The sequence below is a fragment of the Anguilla rostrata genome, chromosome 3, assembly GCF_018555375.3.
Source record: "Anguilla rostrata isolate EN2019 chromosome 3, ASM1855537v3, whole genome shotgun sequence".
Classification (NCBI taxonomy): domain Eukaryota; kingdom Metazoa; phylum Chordata; class Actinopteri; order Anguilliformes; family Anguillidae; genus Anguilla; species Anguilla rostrata.
The window spans coordinates 37,311,357-37,323,998 of record NC_057935.1 but is presented as its reverse complement, the minus strand read 5'-3'; the positions used below and the strand labels follow the sequence as shown (position 1 = coordinate 37,323,998).

The window sequence follows — 12,642 nt, the reverse complement described above, 5'->3', positions numbered from 1 at the left end:
TTGCTAATCCTGTTTGCACGGAAGAGCTAAAAAGGTCAACTTTGCTTTCTATTTAAAACGTGAAATCTGCCTCCGAGGCCCGTGACGAATTGCGGAATGAACGAGAACGCTCGCGTTTTCCCTCACGCCTCGCTTCCCTCACGCCTCGCGTCTTTCCGTGGGGCTGGGCGTTTCGCGGGCGGCGGGTTCCCGGCCAAAGGGCCAAAGGAGCGACAGGGGCCTCTGGAATGCGTCTGTGATGGATGAGAGGCCGCGTCGCACATGTGGGATTCCTTTTCCCCCCTGCATTCCGCTGGCGGACCGCACCAAAGGGAAAGCCTCGCGCCGACCGAAACCGCGCCGACCCCGGAGGCCGACGCCCTCCTCCGCCCCTCCTCGTCGGTCCGCGCGCCGCGTCGAACTCTCGCGCCCCTGTTCGCCAGAACCGATGACCTTTCTGAAACGGTGGCCGGTGGTGCACGCACTGCATATCTTTTCTGCGGGGAAGTCCCTTTCAGATACGCTCTCCACATCGATGCCGTGATGTCAGAGCGGCCTCCTGTTCCTCTTTGCGAGTGTAAGTACTTTCTGCTTATGAAAACGGATCGTAAAGGCGGTAGTAGCTGAGATTCATCCCCGTGTTGAGCGTGACGGGGGCCTCTGTGAGAGAGCGCTGTGAATGAGCGCGTGAAGGACGGGAGCGGAGGTCGCGCGGCCCTGACAGGCGGGCCCCGCCGGAGCGGAGGTCGCGCGGCCCTGACAGGCGGGCCCCGCCGGAGCCTCGCCGCGATATTGTTTTGGGGCGGCTGCGGCGACAGGCGGCGGACGCGGCTCAGGTGAGGCGCAGGAGGAGCCCGGAGGCCCTGGAGCTCGGCGGCCATCTTAACTGACCCCGCGCTGCGGTCTGCCGCCAGGACCGGCTAGCGAGACGGAGTAACCGGGACTGCGCCGGCTCTTCTGGTGCCGGACGCTGGATCTGTGGGCAGAGAGCGCGCTGCTTCCCGCTGGGCAGAGAGCCGTTTTAGAGAGAATTATCGCTGCTCATTTTATATCGCACCTCTGGCTGTTCTAAAAGCGCAATATAGCCTAGTTACAGGGAGCCTTTGGCTGGGCATGCTTTATATACAGTGCCTTCGGAAAGTATTCAGACCCCTTCACTTTTTACACATTTTGTTGGGTTACAGCCTTATTATAAAATGGATTAAATTCATTTTTATTCTCATCAATCTACACACAATACCCCACGATGACAAAGCGAAAACAGGTTTTTAGAAAAAACATGCAAATTTATTAAAAATAAAAAACAGGGTCTTAATACTTTCCAAAGGGTCTGTATATATGTGCATCTGTCTTGTGTGAAACATTAATGTGGACTTTCCAATGATGATATTTTTAAATAGCCTACTTAAACTTTAATACTTATTCCTGAAAATGTACAATTCTTTTCAATTAAAAGTGGTTAAAATAAGTATTGTCTGGTTCACTACCGAGGGTAATTTGTTTAGAGAACAGCACCAACCTCAGGTTGTACATTTCTGGACATGGAAAAGCTTATCTGGTAAATAAGATGATGTTTGATGTCTCTTCACGTTTTGCCAGTTTTGCCTGGAGCGCATGTATTTATTGGTCACTTGGCCATTTTACAGTGTAAACAAACCCTTTTAGAGGGCATTCGTACGATAGCTTTGTTTTGGACCATGTGCAGCATGTTTACTTTGGAGAGTTATAAACATTTGATTGTTTCCACCCCCTCAATAAATGTGTGATTTTTCATTCATTTTTCATTTTTTTCGGGCTTAGAGAGACCACCACAAAAGGGTACAGCCAAAAGGTGGAGATGATATGCAAATTAAGTATACACAGAAGCACAAGTGATAAATATATGTTCTGGCTTGAACTAGTTTACTATTAATATATAAACAAGACTTCACTACGTGTCTGAGAGTAAGCACTCTTAAAGCTGTGGTGTTTTGTAGTGTATAAACGTGGTTCCTTCTTCTCCGGTCAGGATGGACCTTGTATCTCACCCAGCCTGTCCCAGGTCACATGACTGTAGAAATACCTCCGGATAACCTCTGACATAGCTAACCTGAAAATAATGTGAAATGAGACTTAATGAGCATATAAGGAGGCCTGATTGATTATGACTATTTTGATTGATGAATTAAGTCATGTAACCAAAAACAAAACACAAAACTTGGTTTCCTGGTTTGTAAATAACAATACGGCATGTAGAAAAACATTACATTGAACACATGTATGACCTTACATGGTCATACACACTAGCCTATGTAGAATTAATTTGCTGTTGTGACAGTCCAGGAAAGGGAGGTGCAAAGATGGTGATGTTGTGAAGTGTGAGGGGTATAAAGGGACGTGCCACCTCATTCCGTTCACGGCCTCGCGTAGCGGTGTAATGCATTGTTCGGGCCTTGTTAGATCTTAACTTTCCTCCCTTTGAAAAAGCAGGCCAGGGGGGCTGGTAGCTCTGTTAATCATTCTCCGGGGATTGGGGGCAGGGAGATGACACCCCTTGTCATTTTTCGACGGCACTCCGGTGGCGGTCTGAGAGACGCAAGGGGAGCGGAGGTCCGTCGCGCCGTTTGATATTCGAGGGGTCCTGGCATTTTCGGCGAAGCGCCGCCGCGCCGGCTGAACTCCGACACCGTCCTCCGACGCTCGATTTCTCCTCTCTCGCCCGCCTCGTCGGCGGCGTCGTCGTCTCTGGGAGGTTCCTCGCGGAAGAGAGCGAGCGCATAAGAACGTCTCGTTTCCCTCGCCGTGGAAGTCGCGCTTTGGCCAGGAACACGCCCACGAAGTCGGAGCCGTGGATTAGACCGTCGGCGGGAGAGTTTAGCGTTTCCGCCGCCGCCGCGTGGCCTTCCCTCCCCCCTCGCGCGGGAAATAACTCTCACTTAACGCAACGCCGCCGCTATTCGTCCTCCGCGGCGGAAGGCTCTCTAATTGTGTTTAGAGGGATCAGGGACGCCGGCGTGATTTGTGAAGGTAGTTAAACGGAAGCGACCCATGTCACCGGGCAACAGCGCGAGGAAACGGCCCGGGCGAATATTCGCTGGGGGGCGGGGGTGGGGCAGACGGGGGAGCTCGGGCTGGAGCTAATCAATGGGCCATTAGGGTTGGAGACAACAAATATGATCGCGCCTTCCGCATTATTTATGTCGCTTGCCCTTTGTTTATTTGTTTTATTTATTCATTTGACGGCAGAAAATGCTAAGGTCAATGCTTTGATCAGAAGGTTGATCTGGCAGCGGCCGCGACGTCGGCGAGAGTGCTTGGGGAGGCAGCTTTTTTCTCCCCCCCGAACTGACTTTGAACGGGGTCAAGGCATTCTGTATAATACGCTTCCTCTCGCCCGCTCCTTCCATTAGCTGAAAAGACATTGTGTCCGCTCTCCGATTACTGCTGATCCATGCTGATGACTCTGTTGCTGGATTATCGCTGTTAGCATCGGCCATCTGTTACCGCGGCGGATAATAAGGAGCAGAGCAAAGACTGGCGACGCCCGGCCGGCCGCGCGGAAACGGCCTCCTCCACACCTGGGCGCGGCGCGGGGGTGACGCACGCGAGGCTGCCCCCCCCCACCCCCCCCCGGCAGCGAGCGAGCCACAATGGAACGGTCCCCCTGCATCGGAGTAGTCGGTGGCGTTTGAAGGACTGCGACCGCTGCGTTTTCTTGATAACATTTTGTCTTAAAGTTAGGGCCTTTAAAAAGGCCGGCAAGTTTACCTTTTGCAGCAGTTGTTCCCAAGCCGTCAAACTATTTGGGTCACATAGCACAAATCTTTTCCCAGAGTAATGACTAGAGATGAGGAATCAGTAATATTATTGTATAACAGTCTCAATTTTCATCACTGACCACTGACATTTTTTTTTTTAATAACACGCAGGCATACACGTGCACACACACACGCAGGTGCACACATGTATTTATTAAATGGGGGGTTGAATAGTATTGTATGGCTTTCTTAAATATCTGACCACTCACATTTAAATTATATAATTTTATACTCACGCACTGAGAGGTGAGCAGCGGTATTTATTAAATCGGAGGTTACTAATATTTTCCCCACGCTTGCCCTTCCAAGCTTGGTTCCCACCACAACTGAAAAAACCCAACCAACAGGACACAAGAAACTGGACTGAAACTACTGTTGATACTCATGTAGAATGTCCTACATTCTGGTGATGAACACTAAATAATTAATTTTTATAAGTTTACAGTTTGTCAAAATCAATAAAATTGATTGTGAGCTGCTAAATTTGTTGATGCTGCAGCACTGCAAGCCCAAGCATGTTAGCAACTAGAAATGAAAGCACAACATTCCATTTTTGCATGTGTAGAGATGTGACTGTGTATCACTAAAAATGAAAGCACAACATTTCGTTTTTGCATATGTAGAGATGTGCCTGTGTATCACTAAAAATGAAAGCACAACATTCCATTTTTGCATGTATAGAAATGTGAATTTTTATTGCTAAAAACAGAAGCACAACATTCCATTTTTGTATGTATAGAGATGTGTCTGTGTTGCTAAAAATGAAAGCGCTGCATTGCATTTTTGTATGTATAGCAATGTGACTATCACTAAAAACAAAAGTGCTACATTCCATTTTTGTATAGATATACGAACGTACGTAATCGCTAGTTTTCCACATGGCGTGTTTTAGCGCGCGTTTGGGCCGCAGGATCTGAAACACTGGCTCGCGGTGCGTCGGCCACGTCGTGGCGGGATTAATGTTTGCGGACGTGACTTTGATTCTGAGTGAGTAATGTGCGTAATAAATCATTCCGAGTCCATTAGCATAGATTTCTTTCAGGGAAATCTGCAGCCTGCTGCTGTTGGGAACGGCGTCGTCGTGTTGCAGTCAGAAGCAAAGAACTGGTTGCTCATCCAAGGCAAATTAATATAGCCACTTTAAGAGATTATGAACCGTGCTGTGTAGCACTTCTGTGGGTTACCTCTGCAATTAAATTAATTCCGATGCGAAACAGGTTTTAATTTCCGATGTTATTGGTTCCTCGAATGCTGGAATTCAGTAGTTACTCAGATCACCGCAGTTGAAGTTGCTTATTATTTTCAAGCCCATTTATTATTTTTTGTTATAAACTGTATTCACAGAACTTAATCAGTTTCCTGGAAAACACCTGTTCCATGTTTATTTATGCCTTGCCTCGCATCTATGTGGAGAATCCTTAATAGGAAATAAAGGGAATGAACCTGCATTTTAAATTAGGCAAAGGTGAATCACTGGGGAGGAAATCGTTTTTGCATATAAGCCCTTGACAGCAGTGTGTAAAAAATTACCAACATGTTCAAGCCCACATACTGCGCATACTGAAGACCTAAAAACAAAAGGACTGAATATGTTTTATACGTAGGCTTGAGTCAATGTCTCATTTTGTCATTTTTCTTGGTGATGTCCTCTTGAAATATAATTGGAAAAAAGAGATATGATTTTCTTTACAGGGCTGAAGGCTTTTTGTAAAGCTTGGCTTGGTATTGTTCTGAATAGCCCATGTGTTTATATCTGCTTAAAATGACGTGACAACCATAGTGTGCATAGTTATTGAATAATTGGGCCATATGGCTTGGGGGCAGTACTCTGTATGCTGACTATATTTTAATGGGGTATACAGCTCTTTCTCCTGATGTTTCTAATTTTACCTTCAAATTTGAATGTAGTAAGAAACATCAGATCACATACTGCTTCCACATTTAGATTTAGATTCCTTGCATTGTTTTATTAATTATATCCTTCAGAAGCTTGGAATTTTGCACGTACCATTTGCCAAGAGTGGTAGGTGTTATAACTATAACTACCTGAGACATATGGTCTGGCACAATATTTTAAAAGGCAAGCATAGGCCAGATTTTGAAACTGTCCATTATGACAACCAGCAGAAATTTGCCATCAAGTCTAGAGCTGAGTAATAAGCAATTCATTTGAATGAGTCGCGTGGCTTACTAGCCATATCGGGAAAGATGAATATGTAGACACCATTTGATATGCTTTACCTGAAATTGCACACATAATGTACTGTTTCATCATCACAGTAGTTTTAGGCCTGTATGAATAATACTGGCAGTTGTTTAACTGGCTACACCCTGTTAAACAACTAGTGATGTTTCCGGAGCTACGGAGGGTGCACAAATACGTTTTGATATTTGAAATGTCAGCCGAAGCGGATCGCGATACAGGAAGCAGCGAAAGCAGAAAGGGTACGCTCGGCTATCAAACGGGACACTGCTCGCACAAAGCACTCCTTTACGTCTGTCAGTAAAAAATGGCTCTGCCAGTAGAATTACTGACATCAAAATGAAGTCGCGCTGCAGCCGACAGTTTGGGCCTCGTGCCTCCCGCTAACGGAACGAGCCGCGCTCCAAAGAACACCGCCTCACGCTTCCCGCCTCGCGCTTCCTGCATTCTTTCATGCAACTTGGCCCCGTGTTATTTTCTTCCCTTCATCTAACCATCTAACGAATGTGCGGTTGTTCAAAGGTTTCGCGTGACTTCAAAGGGCACACCGTGCGCGCACAGGATCCTTGCGCGTGAAAAAAAACGTCTGGTTTCCGCCTAGATCAAATACAATCTCGCGTTTTTGAGCGAGATTCCTCGCTCTTACCCGGCGTGCGGCCTGCGTCCTGTTTGCTTCTGGTGGGCTCGTGCTTTCGTAGAGTATTATTCAAATCGCCCTGCAACCTGCGTGTAAAATAAGTATGGGATTTATGAGAGCAGCGTGGAGGTGTGTGTTATGGAGGGGGGGTGAGGGGGGGTGGGGATGGGGATGGGGGGGGGTTGGTGACGCATGGGGGAAGCGCGGCCGCTGCGGCGGGAAGCGGTGACCTTTCCAGCGCCGCCTCCGCGCGGGGCCCCGGTGTCATTCGCGGCTCGTCGCCGTCGCTCCTGTCGAGGCCCGTTACTGGATACCGAGCGGACAGCTTTGTTTTCCCGAGATTTAATCACCGGCTCTGCTCCCGCGGCGCGGGAGGGTCAGGCCCGGGGTTTGGGAAGCGCGTTTGTGAAGACGCAGTGACAGCGGCGGACCCTGGAGCTGAGTCCGAAACGGAACTGGTTCTCAGACGGTTCTCTGTGAAGAAAAGACCTAAACTGAAAGTGAACTGGACATGATAAATGTACAGGATTTATTTTCCACGGAACCTTTTTTTCATCCATGGTGGGTAACCTGTGGCCAGCAGGTAATAAATCATGTAAAATGATACAACAGATAGGAAAATGTAGTCTACATATTATAAACTTGGAATTTTGCAATAACTGAAACTTTCATCGGGGTAAAGTGTACTTGAATACTTGAATAGGAATTTTTTTGTTTTTTTGTCATCATGAATCATTTTTTTTGTTGAATCAGCTCATTTTTAATGGCCCACATATGAGCGTGTGCGCACAGCGCCTCACGTCCCATTGAGGAGAATGTGGCCTGGAAATGTGGCCCACCACTGTCTTGCGGTCTTAGTTTGGATGAAGGGCTGTCCTCCTGCGGTGTGTTCTAACATTAGCGAGACGAGTGTTTCTGATGGCCTACTGCAAAGCTGCTTACTAGAGCGCACTGAAGCCTTGGAGGAGATTTTTTACAATGGTTTTAAGAAGAATCCCAACTGCTGTTAGCGTTTAGCGTAAAAAAGCGTGAAGGATGGAAACTCCATTTAAGAGCCATAATTTGCCTGTTACGCCCCAGCTTTCTTTCTGGGCCTGTTTTTCACCTCTCTTAAAGGGTGTGAATAGCCTGCAGGTTTAAGCCTGCTCCCTGTATGTTTGGGCACTAGCCTAATTAGACCGAATGAATCAAGGTACAGCCTTCACCCTCTGTTAGCAAAACTCTACTGTTTCGCGTTCAGTAATGTATGCCTGTTAAATCGGTGATGGTTACAGATTTTACTGAAACACCACCAAGAAGTGACAATCCTCCAGATTTCTCTGAGGGAGAACTGAGTTCAATTCAATTCAATTTTATTTGTATAGCACTTTTTTACAGAGAACTGTCACAAAGACACATTACAGGGTAGCAAGACAGAGCAAACAGAGCAAACACCAGGCCTGAACCCCCAAATAGCAGGTACATAAGGTAAAAAAAAGAAACTCCCAGTGGGGAGAAAACCCTAAAAATAGAGCATCTTGGTTCACATGCTTTCATAGAAACGCGGGCAGCGGACAGCAGGGAGCGGAAGCTGCTCTTCAGGGTCGCTCGGATGTGAAAGGAGGCGTTTCGGCGGGGCCTGTTGACTTTTCCGAGCCTCCTTTCTTTCCTCTTTCCGCCTCCACCGCGAGCTCACCGATGGGATTGTGTTTTTGTCAGATATGGAGTCCGGAGAGCAGCTGTCCGCCTCGCCGTCAGCCTCGTCCTCCGCGCACGCGGCCGCCTTCTCTCCCGCCGCACGCTCGTCCGCCCCGTCCGCCAAGAGCCCCCTGGTGCCCAGCCAAACCACCCTGGGATCCACCCTCTCCACCTGTGGTAAGGCCAGGCTTGTTTCATAGCAACCGGTGCGCACGCGTGCGCATTAGCACAGGCCAGCACTAATGTACGCACACACACACACACACACACACACACACACACACACACACACACACATTTCAGGTGACAATATACTACTAAAGACACACTGATTTAATTTAATTTAATTTTGGTCTCTATTACCCATAAACACACAGATGACCATCTGTTATCATACACAGGGTCCTGCTTGTCCATCTGACATATTTCTCAAATAGATGCCACACGATAAGTTTGAGCATTGGAAAACTGTCTATGTGCAATGACTGTTTATGACACACATGCACGCACACACACATACTCACATACATAGAGAAATGTTCGTAAAATTAACACACACGCAGCAGATTTTTATCTGGGAATCACACTTCCTTTTCTCCACCACATTAGAAAAGAGAAGATAAAACCTGAGGATGAACCCCTCTCTCTCTCTCTCTCTCTCTCTCTCAGCCAATCTGACACTTCCTGCTGCCAGGTTGGGTGCAAATTGAAAAGCTGCTTAAATGGTGAATACTGAACAATTAAAAAAGCGCCAAAGAAACTGTGCTTTCTCTCAGTGGCCTTATTACAACCATCTTCTCCCAGATAGCCCTTGTTATTGAACCTTTCTGAAGGCTACAGTAAAAAGCGTGCAGTACTTAATGTTTCTAAGTTTATGTGACTGCAGATCATGCTTAAAGCCATTATTCACCATGCAGGGACAATGTGGATCAAGCTTTCCAGAATATACTGTAGAGTACACGTTTCAAAATTATGAGATTTTTTTCTCTTTTTTTATTAAGCAAAGGTAACTCATTATTTTTTCATCCTCCTAGGATAAAGAACCTTTAAACGCTTTTCCTCATGCCTTAATTAATTCAGCAAGAAAACAGTTAAAAAGTTTTGTACATATTAAATTAAATACGGAAGAGCACGCTGAAGTTACATTACTGTGTTGAGTACAAAGCAAATGGAGCTCTTTTATGAGATGTCTATCCCCCTGTGGTCTGTAAAGACATTACACCTCCAGTGCTGGCACCATCTCTACCCCCGTATCTGGGATTGAGTTAGACAGCACCCCTTATTCCTGCATGCATACTCCACTGTGCCTTATTACCTCATTAATTTTTTTTCTTCTAAATACTATCCAGATCACATGATGACATGTGTAGCACAGGGGTGTTAATCATTTAGTTTTTATGAGTTGAAGTGACATGCATTTGGGGAAACATCTCTAATTTTTCATAAATGTTTAAGCCTTTACGAAAGTGTATTTTATTTGCGTTTTTGTACTTTTGTACTGCTGTTTCCAGATGTAATCACAGACCATCCTCTAGGGGTTTCACTTCATGGGGAGTTGACTCTGTCATAAGTCTATCAGGCTATATTAAGATGAAACATCATTGTCATTTTTTCTATGGTAATAATGATAGATTTTATTTATGAAATGCGTTTCTTAGCATCTCAGGCGTTACACAGACTTTAAACAAAAAACAATGAAAGCACCTGTGTTAGGCAAGCATAAAAACATTGTAAAATCAGAAAACATAGTTATATAATTAAGGTTTAAAACGTAAGTACAAGATGATGAGCAATGTCTGTCAATCTGCATGATGCTACTGATATAGTAACGGAGAATAAAACTGAATTAGAGTAGCTGAAGGTGGCTGTAGAGTTTGTATTCTTTACTAGCAGAGTCAGGATTCTTTAAGGGTATTGTCACAAACATTTAACATTGATAATAGTTACAAATTCTAGTCTCAAAAATCTTATCAGACTCCATTTAATTGTTCAGAAACCTGAGAGGTCTTTAGAAAAACACTATCAGCCTTCATGACAGTTTTTCTCTCATTATTACTGGGTTGTAAGTCATTGACCTGCTATTTTATCAGCGTTATTTGTTACTCAGTTTATCCTGTAGTAATCTAATGGGAGGGTAGTTCACATGACACTAGTTTGTAATGTTTCTGTTGAGGGATAAACTGTTGTGCTTAACGTATGACATTCAATATCTAATTTGGATATGGCAAGAAAAAAGACTACAAGACTGCTCTATTCCTGTGCTGTTTTATTTATGGAGTTTTGTTTATTGACTTACCTGACCTTCTAATTGTTGCCTTCTCTTTGAAGAAAACTTTGTTTTGTTGATATTTAACAAGTGGCCACCATGGAATAGTTTCATCGCATTAAGTATATGACAACACAGGAAAGTCGCAGTCCTCATTGAAAAATGGAATAATAGTTTCATTACCATAATACCAGACCATTACTTTTGCAACCTCCAATATTTGACTTTATCCCAAGTGATTTCCATGAACAGGAGTGTGATGAATCTGCTCTGTCCCCTGCTTTGCTGTTTTCACTTGTATTTCAAGTATTTCAAGCACATCAGATTTCTGGGCAAGGCCTATGAGAAATGGTTTTTAAGTTGTGACTGATGAGGTGGTGTCCTTCAGGCATTTATCAAAAGGTTCCAATTTCAATTCTGATCTGGAGCCAAGAGACTTTTAGGGTGATTCATAAACACACTGTCGCTGTTTCCATAGTGATTGGGGCTTGTGTCCTCTTAAAGCATTTTTCCAATTTATTAATATTAGCTACCAGGGTTTTATTCGCCTGCCAGTTCTCATGATTCCATCAGTTCCTGATTTTGATTTTAATTTGCATGTAAGTACAAGTTGATTTTAATTTCATATTAAGCACATGTTATTTCTGAGCTTGTAGCTTTTGTGAAGATGTTTTTGCATTATTTATCAATGTGATATCAATGTTTCATTTTAAACCATCATAAGGGGCAAATGTATATGCATTATAATGGACAAGATGCATTTTCTTAATTTTTATAGGGGCTATGGATAGATTTTTGGACCCCTCGATATCTTAGACCCCTGTATTGATGAAAAAATTGTAGTTCCAACTTGAAAATGATGCAAAAGTGAGTTTGAGTCAAAAGAGCGGATTTGTAGATTTGGAGCCACTAAGGGACACCAGGGTACACTGCTTTCTTTTTGCTTCATGGATCTTTAGTAGTTCTGCATGTCAGATTATGCACACTTGTGGTCAAGCAGTATTGCAAAGCTTCTCGCTCAAAGAATGAAATTAGTTTTGTTTTTTGTAATTAACTGCGGTTAGACAGCTTAGATTAAGGGAAGATATGCATCAAAATGTAATCATTTTTTCGGTGTAATACACTGTTGATATACAGCCAGAAAAGAAGCTATTATGAGATCACTAGATGCCCAAAAGGCATTTAACAGAGTTGATTGTAGTTTTAAGCTTCTCTGTTCTTGAAAGATTCATTTTTGGATCTTAATTCATCAGATTTAGTAACACATTTCTTGCATCTACTGTACAGCAAAAGGAGCTTAGTAGAAGTCCTTTATAAGGAATCCCTCTAACTGTTTATTTCATCATTAGTTATTTATTAAGTGATTTTTTACCCATCAAATGATACTGATGACTTTACTGTGGAAACAGAGTTGTTTAGCTTCATAAGTACGATAAAGATTAAATTGTTTTCTGCAGACTGCGGGACTTCATTTAGTTCAGAAACGAAGAGAAATCTGCTCAAATCGAAATCTAATTTTAATCCCATTGCCCTTCATGCTGATGTACATACTTATTGTGGCTTAATTAATGTTGGAGAAACCACTAGACAAGTTAAAATACAAATCTCAAAACATAAGAGTGCTATAAGATGGGCAGATATGGCATCACCTGTAGCCAAACATTTTCTACAAGCTAATCATACTGTTGCTATGTTGAGATTTATGGTTATTGAAAAAGTTCACAGCCCAGCGGGAGGTGGTGACTGACAAACTTTGCTCTTGAAGAGGGAGGTGGTCTGGATACATACATTAAATTCATTAAGCTCTAATGGTCTCAATGAGGGTTATGATTTGAGTTGCCGTCTTGATGAAAGAATAAAGCAAATAATTACATAATTGTTTCAGTTGAGTTTTTGGCCAATTGGGCAATTCTATGATTCCTGGGCATCTTCTTTTTTTCACTTTTTTTGCAGATATCAGACATTTAAACATGGCTGTCATGTGATTATTTTAATTTTTCTAGAGAAATGTAACAACGGAAATCATGCATCAATGGGTTTAGTTGGCTTTTCAATTATTTTATCTTTAAGGTTGAAAATACAA

At 43.9% G+C, this 12,642-nt stretch overlaps 1 protein-coding gene across 11 annotated transcripts in view; it reads left to right on the top strand.

Moving 5' to 3' along the window:
• Positions 1–12,642, top strand: part of baz2ba (bromodomain adjacent to zinc finger domain, 2Ba) — a 102,088-nt gene that overhangs the window by 50,147 nt on the left and 39,299 nt on the right. For all 11 annotated transcript variants that reach the window (XM_064327374.1, XM_064327373.1, XM_064327376.1 and 8 more), the window contains exon 3: positions 8,315–8,470. In XM_064327374.1, the coding sequence (XP_064183444.1) occupies positions 8,317–8,470 (154 nt within the window). In that variant the 5' untranslated portion in view covers positions 8,315–8,316. The remainder of the gene's footprint in view (positions 1–8,314; positions 8,471–12,642) is intronic.